The sequence below is a fragment of the Prinia subflava genome, chromosome 4 (assembly GCF_021018805.1).
Source record: "Prinia subflava isolate CZ2003 ecotype Zambia chromosome 4, Cam_Psub_1.2, whole genome shotgun sequence".
In the NCBI taxonomy this organism is placed as follows: domain Eukaryota; kingdom Metazoa; phylum Chordata; class Aves; order Passeriformes; family Cisticolidae; genus Prinia; species Prinia subflava.
The window spans coordinates 17,701,513-17,727,702 of record NC_086250.1 but is presented as its reverse complement, the minus strand read 5'-3'; the positions used below and the strand labels follow the sequence as shown (position 1 = coordinate 17,727,702).

Here is a 26,190-nt window from a genome sequence, read left to right as displayed (position 1 = left end):
TTTAAAATACAGCACCTGTGGTACAAATGGGTAGCAGAATATTTGAAATATTAGTATTATCTGAACTAAGCAAACTTACCTCAAAGTGCCCTGTGCTTCTGCCATTATGGTACATTAGAAGAAATCCCTTCCAAAGATTAATCAGCTTAGCAAACCATACACTGTTTAAAACTGCACAGAGACGAGTATTAGCCATTCATAGAGGATACAAATAACTAAGTGTGTCCTTTCTGCCTGGCAGGGACCCTACAGCTCAAGGTGGATCTGAAAATTGAGAACAGATCTGGGCCAACATGATCTCAATTGTTATTTTCAATAATAAAGTACAGCTAGCACCTCAGCATGCAACTCTCACTTAGTGGAAGCAGACAGGGACAAAATGCAATGTTCTGAAACAGCTTTTATGGAAATCATACACTGCTTGTGACATGTGTTTGGTCTCTGGAGCTGCAGCCTTGTTTAGTCCTCTACTTTTAAATGCCATCTTCCAAACCCAAAGGGCAACAAGTATAAACTGTGTCTATAAAACAACATCACAACTTTATCCTCAATAGCTAAGTATTGAAATGCAAGCATACATTATAAATAGAAAAACAGCTGGCTTGGAGCACATTGCAAGCCACTAACACAGTTGAGGGATTTGAATGACATCATAACCCGTGAGAGCATGTTGCTGGCCAGCTGGTGTTATTTATAATATACTCATAATTGAGGAAAAATAAAAAGGCAGAAGTTAGGTATTGCAGAACTAATAAAGTTGAATTCTGTCTCTTCCCTGTATCATTTAAGTTGTTATCAAGAAAAGTCCAAAAGATTACTACTAAAAGAGGGGAGGGTAATCACTTTATAATTACAACAGCAGATTTAAGATAAAAGCCATGAAAGCCCCTCAAACTGGGCTACTTATGTTACTATATTCATAGTGGTATAAGTTCTAAGAAATTACATGATTTCTACTGTGTGGTTGTTGAAAGATCACAAAGCTATTTTGCCTATTTACAAGTAGTTCTCAACAATTCTGTTATTTTTTGCAAATTAAAAACTGCTATTTTAGGGTTAATCGCAGAGAGAGCTGGAGGTTTTAATTGGTACTCAGCATATAGGCGTACCAACTTTAATAACATAAAGACAAATTAAAGAAAAAGTAGATAACTGCCTGCCTTTCCATACTATATAAATAAAATATATATACTGCTATGCATAAATAAAATGTGTGTGTATATATACATATGTATACAAAGGTATGCATATATACAAACATTGTCCATACATATTTAAGTTTTTATATATTTGAAATGCAGACACACACACATAAATAGAAATGCACACACAGCTACCTGAAAGTTAACCAGAATACATTTTCTTATTTTTCATGGCAACACAAGCTCTTTTTGTCTGTTAATCCCTCAGTCACTAATTCACATTCTTTTAAAGGGAAAAAAATATGCTTCTGTGCTCTAGTTTTAAAATGCAAAGGTATGATGTTATTTGTCACCATGCCCAAAAAAGTCCTTACTCGGTAACTTTGCCAGAAGAGGGAGAGAGAGAGAGGCAAATGCTCCCCCAGCTGTTTCCTGTCTACAGTGTCTGTGTAATGTAGATAAATGTGAGGATTTTCTCTAAATCCCTCTTCTGTTTGCTAAATCTCACTGTCACTGCTAAAATCAGAGCAGATAGAGCCTGCGCAATGGAATAAAGTCCTCAATATTGAAATGTGACATTGCTCTCAACATCTCACATCTCTCTGGATTTCTTTTTTCTCATCATTACTGCTAACAAATTCATTTCCAGACTTTGCACTTTCAAGAAGCAATGGAAAAAATCAACAGTCTTTCAACACAATTAGTTAAGTGCTGCTTGTGTGATTTCTTGAAGGTAAATCTTTATTACTATTTCAAATAATTTTTTAGTTTTATTATGCTATGTATTGTCTGCTGCTGGCTTGAGGAGTATTGTGCACTTTTCAATAACATTATTTTAGAACTGAGAATTTTTTATAAATTGCTGAACATGCAATTTTATGTGATCTGGAAAATGGCTGTATGTAATAGTTGCAATTACATAGATAACTGTGAGGGAAAACTATTGCAAATACATGTCTTAAATTTCACTTCTATTCAGAGAACTTTGTAATATTTCAGTTATGTCATTATAAAAAGGTCCACTTACATCATTGTCTATATTGTTAATGAATGCTTCTGAATACAAGAACTTTTAGCTGTTTTCTGCAGGTGCAGGGTTTTATAGGAAAAAAGGTATTATTCACGTGTTAAGTTTCTGCAGTTTTATTATACACAATTGTAGAGAAAATGTTCATGCTTTCACAAGGAAACTTTTAAGGGATGTTGTCACTGCAGCAATTTTCTGGCAGCATCGTGGCATTTACTTGGTTTTTGCTTTCATAAATTAAAAGTAAATGAGAAGTTCAGTTTGTTTTCTACATTAGAAACCAGCTGCGACTCTTGCTGACCTTGCATATTTGTACAGCTTAAGCAACTGTACATAAAGAAAATGGAAATTCCCTTACATGTTCATCTCCAAGTTTTCCCTTCTAGGGAGGGCTTTTTCAGGAAAGTTTGCATGTGAAGTCTGATGTTATGACCCTATAATTTCTGCACAATAATATAAACTGTCTTAAGGTAAATTTGACTTCAGTAGGTGCATTGACCTCTGTTTCTGTCAATTGGCTCCAGTCCAACTTTCCATTATCTGCAAATTTATATCCTTCAAGAAGTTTTTCCCCTTAATATTTTGAAAGGACTTTTATGTAGCTGAAAGAATTATGTTATTTTAATTTTTTAAGGGCCTAATTATTTTTTTTAGTTGGTCTTACAGTTAAAACACAATTATCTCATTTCTTAATGACCCAATTATAGGTCTGTAATTGCAAGGGATGAAATCATTCCCTTAATGTATAAATGGGCATCCTTTCCAATATACTTGAGAGATGAAGGGCTGTTGTTTTTTAAGTATTGAGCAAGGCACTAAGAGACATAAAAGTAATGTGCTAGTTCCTCAGCTGTGCATCCTGCCAAGCTTCCTTGGAATCAATGGAACATATTGATTTAGGTTAGCATGTAGCCCAGATTCTTTGCTCAAAGTTAACAGTATTTAAACCTTGATGCACTCTAGAGTATATATGCTTTATTTATATAGCAATTACTAGTGAATACTGATCTTTCATAATAATTGCACATTTCTACTATGGTTTGATAATCAGGCCCAACCCCTCTGGAATAAAATGTAATTTTGAATATTTAACTCTTGATTCCTTGCTGTAGCATACGCTCTCCAAAAAATGTTGCCTCCTTCAAGAGACTTACAATTCTTGCAGATGTTCTTACACGTTACCAAAATGAGCAAGCATGTAAAGAATTATGCACAACTTGTGTCAAGTGATAGTTTATTAAATGAAGGGAACTTGCATGGAAGAATTAAGAAGTAAATGAGATGTAGAGTGTTCATATATGACATTCCTTTGTGGTGCTACTTTTCTGGACTACTAAAAGAGGAATGTAGCAAAAGTTGGCTATTTTACTGAAAAAAGAGGAAATTCCAGCTGTGAAAATATGGTCAGTCATTCTGTGCAACTAAAAGAAGTGCTTAACCAGGCTCATCTTGAACCTGTATTCAATTTCCTAATGTAATTAGATGCTTCAATAAACCCCACCCACACGCCAATGCGTTTTCTTTTAAGCTCTCAACTTTCTAGTCAAATTGGGGATAATGTAAGTACTCTGCTTGATTGTAGAGAACCTGAAGCAATATTGGATTACAACTTTGTCTTTTCTTAAGAATATTCCCTCAGATATAACGGGGTACTTTGATTTTATCACAAACATACTGAATCAATTAATGTTGTGTTTAATTAAAATGATGAAGTAAAGTTTTAAACTATGTTTTGGAATTTACTTTGATGAAACAGTACTCAATTTATCAAATAATTGATTGAACCTTAGAAACATGTGAGCCTGTTTTCTTTTCTGCAAATTTTTTCTTGTCTGAAAGTTCTTGACTGTTGTTAAATTTGGAGATAAAGTTAGAAATTCTCTGTGGTTTATACTGTGCAGCCTTTTTTGGCATCCACCAAAGGAAAAACAGTAGATAATCTGTTTTGTCGTAGCTCAGTGCTGATATTTATCTGAAAATGCAAGCCAGCTGAGAAGTCTTGAAAAAGAAAAAATTGTTAAATGTCTAAAATTTATGTTTATTTCTGGACCAAATGTTATACGAGAACAAATTGTTAAATACATAATGTTCTTGTATTTGTAATGTCTTTCAGCTTTCTGAGGCAGTGTGCTAAACAGCTTTCTGCTTTACCTCCTCAGAACTGGGAACCATCTTAAACTGCAGGTGCATCACATTTATCTTATAAATTCAAAAATATGGCAAAGGAAGAAAGAAATTGTTGTTAAGATATGGAATCATTACAGGAAATAGTGCCTCATGTTATCATCATTCATTTATAATCTGATCTTTCTCCATCTGCCATTGAAGTCATGTCCATGCATTCGAGCTTGTTGGGGTTTGCATGGCAAAGTTGGCTAAAGACATTTGTGAATGGGAAAATAATTTATTCTTTCTTTTTTATGACATATCATGGGATTTAAATTTGTTCATTATTTTCACAGTGGAATTAAGGGACTCATCCAGCAAGGCACTAAGGTCTCTTGCCAAGAAAATAAGAATTCTTAAAAATTATTGACTAAAAAAGGCTCAATACCCCACTGGATCAGATCCCAATTGATCAGAAAATAGATAACTTTATCTTTTTTTCAAAAGTCCAGTGAAGAAATATTAACAATTAAATGGTCCCTGAAACCCTGAAAGAAACTTTAGGGAAGATTAGCCATTTTACTTCAATTCCTTTCCACTAAACTGTTAAGACAAAGCAGTTCTAAGCCAACTTTAACTGTATGTGGAAGACACATTTGTAACTTCTTACCTGACTGCAGTGTTAATGTTAACCTTGAAGGAGAATAAAATTAAATGCAGATTTACACCTTTCAAAACTATCATCTTTGGCAAGTGATCTCAGTAAGTTCAGAATGTGCATTAAGCACATTACTCAGTGTCCTGTATTTATAGATAAATAGCTTTTCCTAGTATTAGAAGAAAAAGCTATCTTCTTTGCATGTTGGGCAAGAAGTTAGGTGGACATAAAGGGATACAAAAAGAAGTGGATAAATGGATTAGTGCAATTTTACACCCATCAGGACTGGCCTTTCTTCAAAGTACAGGAAAAAGATAGTTTGTAATCAAATGTAAATGAGGAAAGAATTATCACCTCTGTGTAAACCTCATGCCTACAGCTGCCTAAGAGGGTATAATGAAGGCCAATGAAGTATAACTGCTTGCAACAAATAAAAATACAAATATTTAATAGAATAAAACTCATGTTCCTGTTAATATGTCAAATATTTTCAAAATGTTTGCCTGCTAGCAACAGGGCACTGTACGAGTCACTGAATGTGGTCTTCTGCTACAGGAGATCCCATATCAACTCCTGTAACTTCAGCAAGTTAAGCCTTGCAACATTTTTGGCTTATCCTGGTATTCCTTTCTAAGGTGGCTGGAGAGCTGTGGAGTACTAATAATGAGCTCTTTTTCTATTGGGCCAAGTTTCCTTACAGCAAGTTTAGAGCCATTTATTCTTGTAACAATGTTGAGTTTAGTTTAAATAGCTCTTCTCCGTCACATGCCACCCTCGTTTCCCACAGAGCATTGGCAGGTACCTGTCATATTCCCTCTTAGCTTATCTGGTCTGAGACAAACCAATTCAAGGTTGTTTTCCTTATTCCTATTATTCCCTGCTTCTCTTTGTCTATTCCACTCTTCCATATTTTGCTTTCCAAAAACAAATATAAGTCATAGTTGCTACAGGGCTCCCTAACTAGATGTGATTGTGAGTGTTCGCCAGAATAAATAATCAGTTTCTAAAATACATGGATTAGAACATGTAGACAGTTGCAAAATCATGGTGAGACATTTCCTGATACCATGTTTATTGTCCAAGAAATCACAGTACATATTCATTCTCATTCACAAGGGTGCAGGAGTCATTTTTTGTAAGACTCTTTGGGGAAATTCTGACACTGCTTCTGCTTCCTTGGCAGGTGAAGATGCACACTGTGTCCTACATCCACTTCTTCTACCTTGGCCTGTGTTTGCTTACCTTAACCAGTTCTGTTGCTGCTGGCCCAGAAACACTCTGTGGTGCTGAGCTGGTTGATGCCCTTCAGTTCGTGTGTGGAGACAGAGGATTTTACTTCAGTAAGTCCACCCTTTCTTTCATTTAACTGCTAAACATTTTCGTGTAATCCATTGGAGTCTGCAGCTGCTGTAAATGAGCTTAGCTATGATCATCCAGGCTGGCAGCTAGGACTGGTATCCTATATCTGGAAGATGCTGAAGCCTTCAGTTACCATGAAGCCTCACTAAAGAATAAAGATGTGCCAGTGTTCAACCTCTCTGAGTTTCTGACAAATTTTCATTTTCAGACTTATTATTGTTTCTAACCACTTTGCAGCTGTTGCTATTCCACCTGCTGTAGTATTGGTGCTTTCCACTGACCTGTTACTGAAGAGCACATACTAAACCCAAGACACTCCTGAGGCAGAGCTACATGCACTTGTTATTTCAGACTACTAGTTAACATCTTAAGTACACACTGCATCATATTAAAAACACTCTAAGCTTCAACACCTGGTTTGAAAAAAAAGAAGAGCTGGAAGGCAGTAACTAGGAAGTTACCACATCCAGGTATCCACATCATCATTTAAATACCGGTGGAGGAAAATTCATGCATGGTGAGATAATAAAGACTAACACCAGTACAGACAACACATAAAATTAACTCTGCAATAGTGAGGATCAATAAATACTCAACTTTTATGTAAGAGAGATCTTTTTCTGGTTTTCAGCTATTTGTCACTTAAGCAACAAAGTTAATGAAACTTTTCGCTAGGAATATATTCAATCTGAATACATTCATTAATATATATTTTTTCAAAACTTGATAGAATTAGTGCTCCTATAGTCTCTGAAGCTAGTATTTAGTTTTAATAACAATATGTGCTTTGCTGATATTCTTGATATTCCTTCATGGCTGAAGTTTCTTGTCTTCTAAGCTACAGTTTTCTGATCATACCCACCCTATTCCTATTTATTTCTATTCATGGAGTCATTGCTTTCAATGTTTTCATGTTGCTCCCATGCTTGCAATGAAAAAGAATTTGGACTCTGGCACTTCTAAATTACAGAAAATCTTAATTTCCTCAATATATAAATTTTTACTATCTTCTTGGCACCTTTAATAAAAGTTCACTTTTGAAACCTTAGTTTTACATATGCAAAGTAATCCGCTATTCACAAAAGAAGCCTTCTTTTCTGTATTTAACACCTCAACACTTGTTAATAAGCACCAGTTCCAGGGTGCTGTTTAGCTTAGTATTCTGGAGCTAAACACAGTATTAAAACTACTGGAATCACTCATACAGGAATTTACATAATCCTACAAACTCGTCAGGTGTTCATTTATTCACCAAAGTCTATTACGTTTATTAGCAGCAGAGTTAGGGATTATGTGAGTGTCCTACAAATGCTTTATTGCTGGAGTGCATGTAGAGACTGTCATCCCCACTCTTGTTTCTGCACCAGAAAACAATGAGACAATACATCCTTAGAACAGCAGAGCAATTGTTCTTTTCCTGTGTATGTATCTCAGGTGTTTCTCTACCAGCATAATGTTTGCTGCTGGTTCAGAGACCTCTCATGCTTGCTTTCCAAAAGAGTAGCTGTTACTGCCCAGCAGCCAGACCTACTGTTAGGTGTACTTTGTGATCCTCAAGGTAAGAGGTCATGTCAAATGCTAATCATTAGCAGTACCTCTCTTTGGTTTCAATCTCAATTACTCGAAGGTTTCACAATCTGTTTCAAATCTCTACCCTAAGCTAGGTAATCCTTAATTTAAAATACTAGTATGGGCTTCCAGTGTTTCAAAGGAGATCATTACCTTTGCAATCTTGACCTTTATCTATTGTCAGTTTAGATTTTCTCTGTAGTCTTTGTTGTTTTCTGAAATTTTGAGTTTTCACTTGAAATAATGCAACACCATCATAAAATGTTGACCTTGTTTTATATGGAAAACTATGGAAGACTTTACTTATGAATGACCACCCTGTTTTAGGAAAGTCTTGCACAGTTGTAATCAACAGACTGCAGTTGCATCATTCAACAGGAATGTTATAAAGCTGATATGTATGTGACCCCTTGGATGCCAAGTAACATGTGTGCTCTACCTGGCTAGTTCTTATTCAAGAGGAAGAGATTTAATCTGTTTTAACCTTCTCCCTCTAATTGGTTAGAGTTCAATCTAAAATACAAAACTAGAGAAAAGTAAGCCCAGTAACATGGGTAAAACAAATTGAGATCCTCATATCAAATGTACTGCAGAATGCAGCATACTATTAAAAATTAAAAATGTTGCTTGATTTCTTGGGACTTTTTAAGAATGCCACATCATTTGCAGAGGTAAAAACCCAATGAAATTTTTCTTTTGTTGTAAATAATATGTCAATAAAAGTAGTACTTTAAGCTTTCTGTTCTCATACTCTGGTTCCTTTAAATAAAGTATAATCAATGGTAATATTTGCCTTTAAATTGCACAGGAAATATCTGTGAGGAAAAGGTTTTTTTCTTCCATCATTTCACTAGAGACTCCAAATATAAAGAATACCTTTTGGCTGAGCTGGGATTCCTGGTTCAGAGTCAAGGTCAAAGTTTCTGACTATTCCTTGGGAGTTGTGGGTGGAAGCGAAGATAGAAATAATTGTATTACTTTCTGTTGAAACTTTGTACTTCCCAACCACAAGGCTAGATCTATGGCTAGGACTAGAAGAAAAAAAAATTCCTTTATGTAGTCTACTCTGTCCAACTTTCTAACTATAAAAGGAAACTCTTTACAGCTTCAGAGGAGATACCCCAGCTGCTTACCACACACAAAGAGAAGTACAGACGTCAAGAGAAAGTCAACTGTGGTTTCTACCACTCTTTTGTCTTGAGATAGACTGACAAGGAGCATTTTTCAAATTTTTTTAGGGGACAACAGCACAAATCCCCAAACTGAGCATCTACTTTTTTCCTTGGTCACATTTAGCTCCAACCAGCACTGGCTACTCTCCAGACAGCTTTTTGTCTCCCATGATTTACCAGAGAAAAGCTGATTCTTGCCACCTTTTATCTAGGGACATCTCTCTAGGAGAACTGCTCCTCAGGTTCCTGTGCATTAGGTTTTGTTAGGAGAAGGTGACCGAGCTACAAAAGTGGCTACACTTGAACACAGCTTTTCTCCATGTTTCTCCAATCTCAAAACCTCTGGATCCAACAATCATGAGGCGAAGTGGGATGGCTTCAATGTTCACTTGAATTTCATTCTCCAGAAAGGTCTACCATGGTATGCTTACTACAAAATAATGCTGAGAGAAGAGAATGAGGGGAAGACTTAAAGGAGAAATTACAGGAAACTTACGGAAGTGCAAGCCTAAGAGGGGGAAAATTTTCCTTGGAATAGTCTAGTCTTATCACAGGAATTTACTTTGTAGATTAGTAAAAAAAAAATAAATTATTTCTTCATAAATGTTGAACTTGCTGAACAATCATTCATTCTTGCTCATGCTGTTTTCTGAGGGCTATTACTACCATGAGATCCAGTAGCTTGTTCTGAGGAGAAAATGCTATATTCTATTTTTATCTAGTTTCTTGTCCTTCAAAAAGATACCTTTTCCTTTTGCAATAAATACATAGCAGTCTTGCTAAAAATACACAAGAGCCAATAAAGATTTCTTAATTCCTTAGACATTTTTAGTCTTCTAATTTCTGAAGCCCAAGTTAGATGGTAACACTTACTTGAAACCATCATAATCAACTTCATTAATTAAAACTACACCTTTTTTCTGCTTTAGTCTTGTGGTGAATCTTCTGAACTATCACTTGAATAAAAAAGAAAAGAGCTGAATTTAGATACCTGGGACACTGGAGTTCCTCTGATATTCCTCAGATCTAGCACATGCTTCCATGTGTAAAGCAGTGAGTCCCATAAAAGATGGGCTTTTCTGGCACCCAGCTTAATGTTCCCTGTGTCAACTGCTTTGTGGAGAATTGACTGCAGATTTTTACTACATCTTTTGTCCACCAAGACAATCAAAATTGTGTGTTGTCCTTGGGAAAATCCCCAGCTGTGCACAATGTAAGACTATTAGTTTATAATCATCAGAAAATCAGGATAATCCTGTGAACATCATTTTGGGTAATGAGAGCTGTCATGAGATCTCATTGCTTCGTTGAACTAAGGTATATGTGGAGGAATTGCAGCCTTAGCAAAGAGGAAACAAGCAGCAGAGCAATAGGCTGCTTCTTCCATTTCCCTCTAGTTAAGAGCTTCTTGTTTACTTCAGGAAGTCTGCTTTTAAGATATTATTAACGTTTCCAGGCCTGTCAAACCTATCAGCATAATTACAAGAGATGGCATGGCACTTAGTTCTTTAAGTACTCCATACCTGTAGGAGCTATGAGTCATTAGCTCCTCTCTGCATCCCTGATTGAAAGGAATGTTAATGTCAGAAGCCCAGCAGAGGCACGCTGAAAAGCTGCCATGGACACACACAGACTCTGGTGTCACTGACAGTCTTGCAAATCTTTGCAAACAGATGCAGGTCATCTTGGCTGTGTTCACACAGCAAGATGTGAGAGTTTTTTTAAGTCCCTCGGTCTGGCTACATGCCCCATTCATGTCCAAATACTGTATCTATGGAAGATTTGAGTGTATTCATCTATCTGTCTATCCCTAGGTTCCTTACTTCTTACAAGAAAGCTAACCTGGAAAGGAGCTCAGATGTATTTTGGCCAGGTCTGCAGGGTCAGTGCTCAGAGAACCAGAACTAAAGGCACAGCTACTGATGTATCTATATAAGAAAGAAAACAGCTCTGACTTCTGGAATGATATCACTCTATAGTCAAACAGCTGACATGAGTTTGATGTGCGCTTTGTTGACCCTGGTAGTAAACACTGAGGAAGTTCTCTGAAAATAAGCCAAGTCTTTGAATTTTCTCATTTTTTTACCACATTAAGTAAGGGTAAGGAGTTGTTCATAAAGGCTAACCTTAGTTTAGTGGGGTTAATCTTCTTAAGTTACCTCTTTAATAACAGAGAGAGAGGTTCTGTCTTCTTTCTCCATGGATTGCAGAGTAAGTCTAGGAGGATTTAGCCTCTGATATACACAAAATTTAGTCCCTGCAAACAGGTATCCTCTACAGCTAGTTTCTCAGGTCACCAAGGATTTTATAATTTTTCAACCATTTTCTTAGGAGGGTTTACAGTAGTCATGATAATTTTAATGAAGTGACTGAAAACAAATCATTGATCAAAATTTCAACAAGAAACATCACTGCAAAAGTGCCTACTCTCAAAACCAAATAATTACATTTTCTCCAGAAGGTCAATTTATATATGTCCTTATTAGCTGGTAGATATTAGAGATGCTTTTTGTGAGGTTTACCTTTTTTTTTTATTCACTAGACCAAGCTTCAAATTTGTCTCAAATACCAGAAAGCTGTTACTTGACATTTGATTCCCTAACTGCTATATGTGTATTTAATACATTGTTTAGTCTCATGTTGGATAAAGTCACCCAAAGAAGCACTTGGCAAGATCAGCATTAGTTCTTGGCATAGCAGCCCCTCTTACTTTTCCACTGAATCTTAAATACCGAGAAAAACCCTCCCCTGACTTCAGCTCTGGCACATGATCTGTGCAATCAGCCAAAACCTTTGCGTATGGACCGCTTTCTTTGATCTGGTATTAATAAAGTATTTGTGAGTCGTGATCAACAGCAGCAGGAGTCACAAAGCAAATCGTTCAGTTTGGCAGAACCTCTGTTTATGAACATGCTCTGTTAATGAAAATCTTTTGCATTTTCTACCTGTGCATGAGGGGCATTCTATACACAGTGCTCATTCAAAGGCAGAAATTCACAGAGCCAAAACTCTAGGGCTTATTCAGCAACTTTAGCTCTTTGACATGTTTCAAATCCTTTCACATCACTGAAAATCAGAGACTTAAAGCCACCTCAGAGCTGTGCTAAAGGATGGATCTGGACTTACTTATTAAACCATATCCTAATGTCAGTATTTCCCTGTGACACAAGCTTAATTGTTCAAAAATATGACAACAAATGCAAGGGATAACCAACAGTTAAGTAATTTCTCAGTCTAGAAATCAAGACAAAAGAAATACCACAAATGTATACTTATTGAAGAAATTATGCCAAATTTATCTCTGGTAATAACCACAGGAACTTCAATGTCAAGAAGAAGGAAAAGACATTCATTCCTACTTTCTGTGTGGTGCATTTAGTGCAAAATCATTATCAAAGATAAAGCCCAAATGCTGGGTCTAACTTTTAGGTAATGACAGGCATATTTCATGTTTGCATCAGTAAAGGAGGTTCTGAGAACAAAAATTTTAACACAACCATAGTCTTTGGAGGGGCATACCATATAATGACCAGTGGGTGAGTCCAGCTTGTGGAAAGTTATCTAAATTCCTACAGAAATCCAGCCTTAGTCTGAGATACTGAGATATCTGCTGTGTTTTCTGATTGAATCCCATAGGCAGAGAAATTTTGTTTTCAATGTCCTTACTCTTACTAGGCAGAGCAGAATGTGTTTGCTTATCTCATGTTTAATCCTTTGCTAGTGAAAACTGGAATAGCTTGCTTTTATCAAAGAAACTTTCTAGGGCTCATTTGTCTCCTGCCTTTTTTTTCCCTTGAATCTACAGCATATTTAAATATTTCCCATCATATTTTGAAATTCAGCTGTGATCCCAGTCTTCCCATTTACGTAATATATCTCTAGAATAAGAGGATGCTTGCAGACAGCAGGCCCTTCTGCTGCCTTATGTGCCCATAAAAGTGTGGAAGTAGGGAAAGAGTGTCCTGTTAAAGCACTTCCTTTGGGAAATGATGACTCGCACAAACCTGAAATCATATGATATTTTTTATACAGAACTATTTGTTTATATTGTTTGTTCGTGTGTTGGGCAGAAATTTATACAAGGCTGAGTACGCATAAAAAAGAAGGGTTTGCTCTGACCATTCTGATTCAATCTACCTCAGTGAACTGTTTTCTTTCTGCAAATAAATATTCTAGCAACACTATTTCTATCCCCAGAAAAGTAAACACTTAATACCCCCAAATCCTATAAACAGCAGGTTCAAAGTAAAACAAATGCTACTGAAAATTGGTTTGACTTCAAAAGAAGGTTCATTAACAGCCATATCCTTCTAAAGCAATGGATAAAATCTTAAATTACACTCACTTAGTCTGTATTTCAAAACTCTGTACTCTAAAGAAAAAATTTAAATGTATGGTTTAAGAAAAGGTATAAAAAGTCTAAGCATCCTGGGTAATATTGTAGGGAAGATGTCATTCTGCTTGTGGATCTGAAAAGATGAGTACATTCTTAATTATGTTTGATGGCTGTTCCAGACCACTTATAATAAATCAAATTTACAAGAGAGAACTTTTTTTCAGACTTGCATTAACTATAATGAAGGTTTCTTTTAACTCAGCCCCATCAAAATGACTGGATATGAACTTCTGCTTTTATAATGAAGGTTTTAAGGCTTCTTTTTGTATGTCTTCATTGATTACTTCAGATTACATGAAAGCTAATAAGGATATCTATTTTAGGTTAACATAGCAGGTTTAAATTGAATATAGTTCTTACCTTGAAACTTCTGTGGACAAATAACAATATTGTTGCAATAATTCATTTCTATATCCCCCAAATTCCTGAATTACTAGTCAACAGGTCTTCCATTAAAAAAACCGTTTTTCCTACGTATTTCAAGTTTTATGTTTCTTTCCATTAAAGTTTCCAGCCTTTCACAGACATATTTAGTTTGGCAGGAAGAATCTGGTGACTCATAGACTGTAGAAATTTGAGAGCAAGCTACTGAAAATGTATCTAATTTCTTCTTGTGTAATTTGGGAGCAAGCTACTGATAGTATGTCTAATTTTCCTAGTTTAATCAAATGTATTATTGGCAAATACATGTCCTGAACAAAAGCCATGTTTATTTCAGAAATACATAGCTAAGATTAAATGCAAAAACACCATATATATTTGCTTTTAGAACACTTCTGGGGTTTTTTTTCTAATTGTGTCTGGCATTTTACTCTAAATCAATGGGCACTGAATGAAAAACAGAGGCACTAGTTGAAACAATTTGCATTAGAATCCTACTTATATTTTGGAATTCAGTAATATAAAAACATTCCTTATGATGTTTTTTGGTGGTGGTTTTTTTGGGTTTTTTCATTCTTTTCAAGAGAGGATAGAGGTGTAGGAAGAATAGGTTATGTTATTATACCTCCATGATTTATATAGAGAAAGACAGATGTATTCAAAAAGATCCCATTTGTATTTTATGTTATTGATGATACTGTTCCTTTCATGTCTTTTCAGACAAGAGACTTTTAAATTCAGACCTTTCTAGACATACATAATTTTAATTTGTCCACATACAGAATGAACTTGCTAAATGATTAACACTGAACAGAGTGTGACCTGAAATAAGGAGATTCCAGTTCATCTACTTTCGGGCACTTAAATGAGGATTCTGAGTTAGGAATCTATTCAAGCTCATCCTGCAGTCAGCAAGAGGACTAAAAAATTTTCAGGTCTCTCATTAAGTTATGAATTTTCCCTGGGACTTACTTTTCCCTCTCCACTAAATTAAGCAAGGAAGCTGTAGCAATTTTATTCTTATGCTTGTTAAGTCAGTTGAGTAAGGACCCTCCATTAGTAGCCTCAATTTTGGTGGAATGAATCTGTTTAAAACCACAGAATGAAGTTTTATGTAGAGGTAAGGATGCACTCATACAGTTCTCATTTTAGATCAAAGCAAATCCAAGCTTATTTTAGCTGCTATGGTATAATACAGTTAAGCAAAGACCCAGAAAGTGCCTTATGCAGGTAACACCAGCTAGAGCTGCTCCTCTAGCTCTTAAAAACTCCCAGGCTTTAGTCTAAGTGTGAATCTAGTTGGATAAAGCACTCCAGTTGGAGACAGTAAAAGTGCAAGGCAAAAGCTTATCTATCTTTTCTTTCTTGATATAATATCAAGGATATACCCTTATGTGTTATAGCAAGTAAAACTACTCCGTATTTTATTCCTGCAAAATAAGGTGCACTTTTCCATGCATAAGTAATGAAGCAGTTTTTTTCACTGCTGTTCACACAAGATCATTTCTATTCCTATGAATATTCATTTCCCAGCAGCTTTTTAAGAAATCGAGACAATAATAATATTTATAACCTACAGAGACTTATCAGATAAATATCTGATATTAATGACATCTAAATATCAGATGTCATTAAAGAAAGATTTTTTCTGTTACCGTCTATCATGGTATCGTCATGGAGAAAGAACACAGAATGATGCTCAAGTACAGTTTTGAGATACTCAGTCAATGAAACACCCAAGGTTGGATGAGGCTCTGAGAAACCTGATCTAGTTGAAGATGTTCTTGCTAATCGCAGGAGGTTGGATTTCATGATCTTTAAAGGTCTCTTCCAACCCAAACTATTCTATCAGCTGGATATTCAAAATATAGCTACTGCTTACCTGATAAGCTCACCTATAAAAGCAGTAATGTGACTGAGATAAGAAAGAAACACATTTGAGGCTGTAAACCATTCAGTGAGTTGACCACAAAGCACCTCTACCTTCCTCACTCCAGTACCTCTCTTCATCCAAGGCAATATAGAAAAGCACAGAAGCACTTCAAAGACCTTCGCATTTCATGACCTTCTCTAAAGTGATCCCTTTGCAGGGAACAGTAATCACAGCAGTTAAAATTTCCAAACCATCTTTGGGGATAGGAACTGTTCTTTAGGTTGTTTGGACATTGATAATCCTTTTTCAGTAAATGTATTGTTTTGAAGCAGAATAAAAACAAGCACTAAAACCAAGAAAGAATTGTTTATACTTGCCAAGGTGCTCTTAGTATTGTGCATTGTACTATTCCCAGCTGGTTTGGCTTGAGGAAAATGGCGTAGAAATGAGGCTCTCACTTCACATTTAAAAGACATAGAGGGTATTCTCATATGAGACACAAAAATAATTTCATATACTTAAGGAGTTCCACCACAATTTCAGGAATTACATACACTAGATTTAATATAGATATTCCAAGATACAAAAATTTTAAAAAGTAGAATGGTCAAGAAAATCTGTTCATAAAAAAAAAAGGAAGATATTTTGCAGAATTTCACCTTTGTCTTTCTTTCTGAAAAAAATGGAATGAAATTCTACAACTGTAGCTACAATGGCATTAAGTCAACTCTCCTAATTTTTCTTTCCTAGTCACTTCATTTTAGTTTTTGAAAGCAGTAGGACTTGATGCAATAAAGTACAACTATTTCCTGTTATCACTAAGATGAAGACTAATAAAATGAGCAGAATTTGTAAGTGGTGAGATTCTTACTGTCTGCTGTTCTTTTCAAATAGTTTATACTCTGATATGAAACAGATGAAATTCAGATCTGTGAAAAAAGAACAAACCTTTTTTAATAAATAAGGCTTTCCCTGCCCCCCTCAAGAATCAAATAACCTGCAACAGATTTTGAATGCAAAATTATTATATTTGAATTACGAAACAGGTGGAAATGCCTTGTTTATTTTTTTTTTAACTTTAGAATATAATATTCTTAATGTGGATTTCTACTTTTTCATGCGGCAAAGTTAAGGAAAATATGATATGTAGTATAATAAAGAAGGGACAAAGCCGATGCCAGAGAAGGAGAAAATAATAATGTTAATAATCTAGGTTGGCCCTGCCAAGGAGTTTCTTCATAGTCCTAAACTATGAATCCATGGACACTACTCACTCAAGGTTATCTGTTAACTTCACATGGCTTTAGCTCAGTTCATTGAAGATAGTGGAAGTTAGTCTGAGGAATTCTATTTCATGAATTTTCTGTGCTATGCTCACTAAAGAAAACATTGATCATTGATTTTCCTAGGTCTTTTGGCCATAAGTGTCATTACACCACAAGTATTTTCCCTTGGATGGACTCCCATTGCTTTCTTACTAGTCACCTATTTTTCCTAAGAACTGAAGTTCACTGAACTTCTGATATTTTTCTTTCTGTGTATAAATACTGCAAATAAAGTCTCATTTTAGCAATCAATAGCTACTATGTGCTCCTGATTTGAAAAGGGTACGAGCACATCAAAAAACTCCTCATTTTTAATATTATTCAGACCAACCTGAAAGGTTTGTAGAGTAATTTTAAAGATCATCTACCATTCAGGTCTTCATAGATTCACAGAATGTGCTGCGTTGGAATGAACCCATCAGGATCATGGAATGCAACTCCTGGCCCTGCAGAGGACACTCCAAGAGTCACACCATTGTCCAAATACTTCTTGAACTCTGTCAGGCTTGGTGCTGTGACCACTGCTCTGGGGAGCCCATTCCAGTGCCCAACCACCCACTGAATGAAGAACTTTTCCCTAGCATCCAACCTAAACCTCTCTTTATTCAGCTTCATGTTGTTCCCTCCAGTCCTGCCACTCCCCTGCCCCTCCTCTTCCCCTCACAAGGACATTGTAGCTGCAAGGACGCCTCCCCTCAGTCTCCTCTCCTCCAGGATGAACACACAAAGTGCCCTCAGCTGCTCCTCATACAGCCTCCCCTTAGGCCCTTCACCATGCTCATGGCCTCCTCTGAGCACTCTCTAACAGCTTAATGTCTATTTTGTATTGTGGCACCCGGAACTGCCGCCAGCACTGGAGCTGAGGCTGCCCCAGCTCAGAGCAGGGCAAACAGTCCCCTCCCTTGCCCGGCTGGCCATGCTGTGCTGATGTTCCCCAGGACAGGGCTGGCCCTCCTGGCTTCCAGGGCACTGCTGACCCATGTTCAACTTGCCATCGACCAGGATCCTCACGGTCCTTTCTGCTCTCCAGCCTCTCGTTCCCCAGTCTATTCACACAACCAGGATTGCCCCATCCCAGGTACAGAGTCCAGCACGTACCCTTGTTAAACTTCAGGTAGTTGGTGATTGGCCATCTCTCTAATTTGTCACAGTTTGTACATAATTGTCTGCTGAAGTGCCTAAATTGGTCTTGAATTTTTGGCAGGTGGATGACTACATGTTAAAGATTGAAAACTAACTTTTAAGAAGTGTTACTCTATTTTCAAAAATCAGCCTCATGAATAGCCAGTGAGATCTTTGAAGCTCCTAAAGGCATATGAGTCAGGTTTTTAGGCACTAAAGAGGCAGACTGACACTCAAGAGATTTTTCCAAAGCAATCATGTATCTAATATCAGCTAAAATCAATGATAGGTGAACCTAGGCAGGTTTTTTGTTTTGTTTTTCTAATCTTTCTAGGCATATGCCTGTGTTTTTAGTTGCCTCAGCATCTGTGGAAATACAAGTCAGGGTCCTTAGCTACTTGTCTAAATTTTGCTTATGGACCTTATTGACTACTTGTGAAAAAGCTCTCACTACTAAAAGCTCTTCAAAATAAGAATTGGCATAATGACTTGGCTTCCTCTCTGACGTTAAACACACTAATACGCTTAGTATGAAATCTTCTTATTTCTAGCATAAATATGTGAGGCATCAGATGAAAGCTAATAATTTCCCAAGCAAGCTAAAAATAATGATGGCTGAATTTGAATAAATATTCTAAGAGGCATTCTGGAACAGACAGTGGTTAAAAAGTACTGTAAATGCTACCTTTCTACTAACCTCATTTGCAAGATGCCAAAGCCTAAACATGCACCACAAACAATACTGTATGAAAACCAAACATGAGAAAAAATTATAATCATTGCAGAAAGTTGGAGGCAATGCATATCTTATCATTTTCTTTGTCTTCTAACCAGGAAAATTGAATTTAAATTCTCACAAAATTCTTTAGGATGTCTTATTTAGGAGTTTCAGATACTTGTGGCTTAGACCTTGTCTCCCCTGCAATGAGACTGACAGCACCTAAATTTATTGCAGTAATTCAAAGTACACTTTAATATAAGGAATAAGTATTGTTAAAAAGTATTACTTTGTGTAATTTTGGTCACTGGCCTATGAATTTTTCATTATGATACACAGCCCATCACTAAATGACTAAAGCCTTTAACCAAAAAATTGTATCCATAGTGACACAGAATTCACACTTCTTGGGAGAAGGAAAAGAATCAGTGTCTTCAATACACAATGGGTGGTCTCACACTTTATTGACTTCCAAGACCCAAACACTGCAGACAATAAGAATTAATATTTTCCTCAGAACTCCTCTAAAGTGCTTATCATAGAGGTATGTGATTGCAGCCTTCAGAGAAATACACTATATACTACAATATCCCAGGAAATCATCTATTCCTCTGAACATTGGTAAGACTTTTTTGCCCTAGTGATTGCATATCCAACTGGAGATGTCAAGAACTTTTATTTCCTAAAGTAATTTTTATATTTCTGCTAGAACTTCACATGTTCAAAATAGAATACAAATGTAAATGAATTTAACCTGGACATAGAGTGAAGTAGTACTTTCCCTTTATACAGGGAATAATGAAGGATTAAAAAAACCAAAGATGCAAGTGTGCCCCTTCTTCAAAAGCAGCTTCAGCATATACCCTATCCTACATGAACTATCAAACCACTTTTGCCAAAAGAGCTGGAAAAAAAGCAACATAATCCTCTTCTGTTTTTATTCAAATCTAAACACCTTTCCAAAAGCTCATTAGCTTCTTTCTGCTTTCATTGGAGTGACAGAAATGCCTTATTCTGGTGAGCTGCAGAAGTTCCAGAGCACCTTCTGTGCAGGACAGCAGCAAGATTTGCTGTCAAGTGGCTGGTGATAAATAGAAGTCAATGGAAAAAATATTTAAAGTTTTAAATGTTTGAAATCTCTTGGTCAAGAGATCTGATTTTAGATGAACAGGTTAAAAGCAATTAAGAGGGAACATAAAAAAATTAAATTTTCTTTTCAGGTGGTGAAGGACCCTATAAAAGGTGGTACAGAAAACTACTAGATCTGATCACTAAAAGTTCATCAAGTACTGTAGTTGTGTTAACACTTCTCAGAGTTCACAGAATCACAGAACTGCTAGGGTTGGACAGGACCTCTAGAAATTATGTAGTCCAAGCCCCCTGCCAAGGCAAGGTCACTTAGAGCAGGTGACAGGAACAAGTCCAGATAGGTTTGGAGTGTCTCCGAAGAGGGAGATTCCACGACCTCCTTGGGCAGACTGTTCCAGTGCTCTGCCACCCTCAACAGAAAGAAGTTCTTCCTCATGTTGAGGTGAAACTTCTTGTGTTTCAGTGTATGGCCTTTGCTCCTCATCCTGTTGCTGGGTAACACTGAAAAGAGTCTGGCACTTTCTTTGCACCCACATCTGAGGCATTTTATAAACATTAATGAGATCCTCTCTCAGTCTTCTCTAGAATAAACAGGTCCAGTTCCCAAAGTGTCTCGTAAGAGAGAGGCTCCAGACCCTGCATCATCTTTGTCACTCTCCACTGCACCCTCTCCAGCAGCTCCTCATCTCATTTGTGCTGAGGAGCTCAGAACTGGACACAGCACTCCAGATATGCCTCACCAGGGCTGAGTAGAGGGGGAAGATCTGCTCCCTCAGCCTGCTGGCTACACTCTTTCCAATGTACTGCAGGATACCTTTGGCCCTCCCGGCTGCAAAGGCACACTGCCAGCTCAGAGCTTCCTTCTAAACCTTCAGTAATTTCCTATCTTCCGTAGTGACATGAATTAGGTTTATCCACACGGGTAGTCAGTTGAAACTACTAACTGGATGAGCATCTATTCAAGTGAGTGATGTAGCAGAAACCACCACTGTGCTTCTCCACCATAAAAATTCAGTGTTTGTCACACACCAAGCCTTATTTGCAATGAGCAGTAATCTACTAAATAAAAAGCCACTTGGTATGTCACCTGGTTTCCTTCCTCCTTTTTCCATTCTGCATCACTATATTGTACACAACACTTGGAAAACTGGTGGTTCTGAGCAACCTTAACAGATAAATATGACTTTTTTTGTCTAGTCTGTCGTAACTGGCCTCAATGTGTCTTTTTTTTTTTTCCAGACAAATGAATTGATAATTCATTATTGCCAAAATGCCAGTATAGAGTGATAATATCGTGCTAAAATTTTCATTGTTGTGTTTCCCTATTCTCAGGAGATGGAGAGATGGCTTGTAAAACTAAAACTCAATTTGTATCAAAAGTAGATTGCTTTCTTGCTGGAACAACTAGAATCAGAGAAGACTGAAGTATGCAGCTGAAATCTGAAAGTCCCATCATTTCTTATTTTGAGCGAGTACTAAAAATCCACCTTTCCTTTGAACTGCCTCTACCTCTCAAGTTTGCGTTATATCCTCATGCTAAGGTAAAAGCAGTCATAACACTGTCTTAAAGGCCTGCTTTGAATTCTTTTTAGACACATTCAAGCTATAGTAATTTAGCTGATGGCTGCTTGATTTCAGTGCAGCCAGTGAGAAAGCAAACAATCCAATGACCCCAAGTTCACTGAGTTTGCTGGAAACTGAAAACAAGGGTTTTGGAAGGCCAGTGCTTCAACACATAAAGAAATATATTGAATACTTCAAAAGATATAAAATTCTTAGAACTGTTGGACAGGCTTCTGTGTGTAAACTTTCCTGTCCAAGTGGCATTGCTAAATACCATGGCACCAATCAGAGGGCTGACATCATATTGTTGTGTAACTCATAACCATAGCAATGTCACTTCTTAAAATGCATTTATATGTGCATTCAGCTGCTTAAAATCTCAGCTGTGTCAGCTGTTAAAGAAAGTACAGTTCAGGAGATTTATTTTGAAATATGAGCTCTTTGTATTTTTTATAAAGGAAAGAGAAAATATAAAGTGTGTTAAGCCAATGTTAATACTGGAAGTTTGGATTCAGACAACAGACACAGTAAGAACATGTTTCATCACCAATCTAACTCACAATGATATAGTCTAGTAAGAGAGCTAATCGTGATCATTTTAATAGACAGCAATACATTTGGGCTTTTACATTAAAAATGGCCCAAAATGCACCCACCAAAATGTATGCAGTCAATTAAACAAACAAACAAACAAAAAACGCACACCTGAATTGCTGAGTAAATGGTTCAGGTATCAGCTTGAGTGAACTTAATACAGGTTTGGTTCAACATCTACAAGCAATGAAGAGTAATATGTAACAGAAATTGGCAATGTAATCCTCCTCTCCTTTATTTATACTTTAAGTGCCCTTCCAGAGAATCAATAGCCTATTCTTGCTCTCACTGAAACAACAGAAATTGCCTCATTCCTTGCAGAAATTCCAGAGTAGCTGCTCTGCTGGGCAACAGCGAATCCCTGACCAACAAAAGTCCTTGTTGCCAAGTGGCCAGTGATAAACAGAGCTCAGCATTGCCAGGTACTAGTGAAGGGAATGACACATACCCTTGGCTCTGGTGACATGTGGTGCAGAGTAGCTGGTGTTATCTATTATCCGTCCTTTTAGAATATCAGCATGTTGGAGCTATAAGCCAGAGGAACTAATGTCAGTCCGATTGTGCCTTTCTGTGATCACAGTCAGCAGCAGTGGTGTAATGTAGCCTTTGTCCTCCTGATAATCCATCAAGAAGAACACTAGCACTGACTTTATGATGCATAAAAATATGAAATAAAAGCTCACTGTGCCCGTTAGGCTGCCCTGTAGTCAGTGAGATTTGAGGCTGTGCTTTCAGAAGGTAAGAGATGATGTGCTCCATGCAACATCATCATCTGAGGTAGACAGTATTACAGCTTCTTTGGCAAAAATAAACGTACTGAATTTCTCTGGTAACCAGACCACCATCTTGCCTTTCAACACCAGGCCATTATAAACACTACTTAAAGTGCACAAGACTTCTGGACTTACAGATTACTTACAGAATCAAACCCACAGTCACTTGATTGAGATGCTGCATAAGATGATCTTGTTGCTAGCCAATTTCTCACATGTATAGAAAATTTAATTATAAATTTTGCAACCATAAAAAAGAAATTATGAGATGTTGAAATGTAGGAGTCCAGCAGTATGCAATTATGACTAGCAGAGTCCCATTCTGTGCATTCCAAGAATCCAGAAATTAGAGCCTAACCCATGTAAACCATCTCCTGTCTTCTATATTTCAGAGAACAAAGTGTTTCTTAGATAGCAAATAGATAAACAGTAAGCAGGTGGGAGGGCTAGGACTATTTCTGGCTATGAGACTAACTGGTTTACATAACCTTGAACCAACTAATTTTATCTGTATTTGTCTTACTTTCACCATGTGTGAAAATGAGGCAACTATGTTTATTCACCTTTTAAAACTGCTTTTGAAATCCCCTGAGTCAGGTAACAATTCAAGTCCAATAAAACATTACTTTTTAGAACTTCATCCACACATAACCCAAATATTGCAAGGGTTAAAGTTTTAAGCAAAGTGTCACACTGCAGTACTGATGATAAATTATAGGTAATAGTCTATCAAACTTAGGAAGACAGTTCAGAAAATACAGAAAAAAAAGATATGTTTACATAAGGGATACAAATTGGCTACTACTTTCAGTCTAGAAGTTAATATATGCCATAAAACTGCAGAGAATCCTGCAAACCGTTTTTAAACAATGTTATAACAGTTTACATAAAACTTAATGGCAAGTTAAGTAGATCACCCCAGCAGGTCCTCTGCTTACTGCAGGAATATGGCACAGAGTTCATAGGTTACTTGAGACTCATTCTCCCAGCCAAACAAGTCAAACAATAACACTTTTAGGCACTGAAACGCTTTTCCTCGGTTTTCAGCAGAAGCAGATGTGGGGCTGACTGCACAATGAACAAAAAGTATACTTTGAAAAGCAAATGACAGCAAAAACATAAGCTCAGTTTGCAGTTTATCTGTAATCATCCTTGCCTTTCACCTTGATGTTAGCTTTCTAATATTACCCTCCTCCTCTGAAGATCAGTGCAAAGCTTCAATAACTTGAAGGAAGCTCATTTTTTTCACATTTGCATCAGATTTCTCTTCTAAACAAATTGGTGCAGGGTTTCAATTTCATTTTACTTTAGGGTGTAAGTTCTGAGTCATCATCATTTAATTTTCTCCAAGCCTCCAGCTCGTGTTTTCTGTTTTTCTTCCTGGATGTGTCATAACAACTAAATTGTACCATCCCAGTAAAATGGTGAAGCCTCACACACATCTGCCAGCAGCAAAATACTGTGCTCTCACTCTAATTCCCCACATTCCACTTTTCACACTTCCTTCGCATCCTCTCAATAAAGTGGTAGAGCCTAGTAAGCAATTTCTTTTATTTTCCACAACATTCTGCCAATAAATCAAAAGAACTACCTCAGAGAAGAGCACACTCGCCTTGCATGCTCTTTTCCTAGTCCCATTTCTATCAACATTCCCATGAGGTTAATTTTCTGAAGTCAGTGACTTCCCTGTAGTTAGGACATCTGTCAGTTCTGGGTCAATACTGTGCTGATGAGCTGTGAAAGTATTATTTTTCAGAATTGCTAAGTAATTTTGACTTGGAAAATTCACTTGAGAAATGTTTTACTCTTTCAAATTTAATAGAAACTCTGGTCAAAAGTTTCCAGTATTCTTAATGTAGAAACAATAGAAAAAAAAGCTTAGTCTGAGTTTTGAAATATTCATCATGAATTTAAAGGAGTCAATACTCTAGTACATTTCTTTTAAAAACATTCATTATGCAACAGAATTGCATCAAGGAGAAAAGAAGGTGAGAATTAGCAGTAAGAGAAAGGTGTTACAGAAAAAACAGAAAAATCTCATCTAGAAAGAGGTGAAAACGATGAATCAGAAGAAAATATAATTTAAGACAGCGGAGCCTTTAAAAGTTGCTAACAAAGTTCTGTGTTTGGCAGCTACATTACCTGAACTAGGACTTTGACTCCTTTGAGGGTGAATCATGTTTGAACCAGGTTTCAAGGACAGTTCTCCTCTCACACACGCGCAGCACATGCAACCTTGTCACATTTTTCTTACCAGATCTGGGTTGGGCAGTGACTGCTCCGTGTAGTAGCCATTGCACGTCAGTGGACAGATACATAAATATCGATTTTGCAGTCCTGATTAGTGCAGACTGTGAAGTGGTTCTATAGAAACACCCACACCAACCCACCTGACCACAAAGTGGCCACACCTTGTATAACTTTAGATTCCAAGAAAAATGTCTTTAAGAGGAAATCTCCCGTCAATGTTCAGACCAGGAAATGTCAATATCAGACAGCAGGTTCACCTATGGCAGCAGCAGCAAATGATAGCAGCCACTCTTAACAGCAGGAAAGTTGCTAGATGACAATTCCTTGAAATTATCATGAGGTGAGTATAAGAAGAAAAGCATCTGAACCAAAGTAATTCTCCAGGGGGTTGGAACTAGATGATCTTTAAGATCTTTTCCAACCCAAACCATGATTCCTTTCTGCCTCTTCCCCAAATTCCACCTTCACATGGTGGAAGCACAAAGGTTATTTAGTAAAACAAGCCTACACTTCAGGGAAGAGTGGGTTACATTTTAACAGGGGCAAAATCGTATAGGTTCCAATCTTACAGTCAGAAATGCCATGGTTTTAGCTGCACGTTTTTCTTTCTAACTCCTCTACAAGAAGAAAACAAAACCCCTCATGAACCTATAGAATATGCACAATTCACAAAAACTGAAACCCAGACAGTTAAGGTTTCGTAAAGTTATAGCAGCATTAAGGCAGAAAACAAAGTTAGAAAATGTCAGGCAATCTGAAGATTAGATGTCATTACCTGCTCCAACAATTAGTGGCAATATTATGGTGCCAAACAATCAGAATTTATGTGTATGATTACCTAACTTCGTGTTCTATTGCTCAGTTGATGATACTGGATATTTAGTTTGCTTTTGCAGAAGTATTTAATTCCCAAACACTTACATGCACTTTGTGCAATAAGTCAGGATGAATTGTTCTTTAGGGATTGGGCTGCCCCCCACTGACTCCAGTTTGAGCTATAGCAGATGCCATATAGCCCATCCAGAAAACCTAACTCTTCATCTTTCTTTTTATTCATCCACTAAATACTACTT

The 26,190-nt window shown here is 36.9% G+C and overlaps 1 protein-coding gene across 1 annotated transcript in view; it reads left to right on the top strand.

Annotated features, from left to right (window-relative positions):
- Positions 1 to 1,569: 1,569 nt before the first annotated feature.
- Positions 1,570 to 26,190, top strand: part of IGF1 (insulin like growth factor 1) — a 49,956-nt gene continuing 25,335 nt past the window's right edge. Inside the window, exons 1-2 of the mRNA XM_063395705.1 lie at positions 1,570 to 1,875; positions 6,117 to 6,273. Coding sequence (XP_063251775.1) covers positions 1,813 to 1,875; positions 6,117 to 6,273 — 220 coding nt within the window. The 5' untranslated portion in view covers positions 1,570 to 1,812. The remainder of the gene's footprint in view (positions 1,876 to 6,116; positions 6,274 to 26,190) is intronic.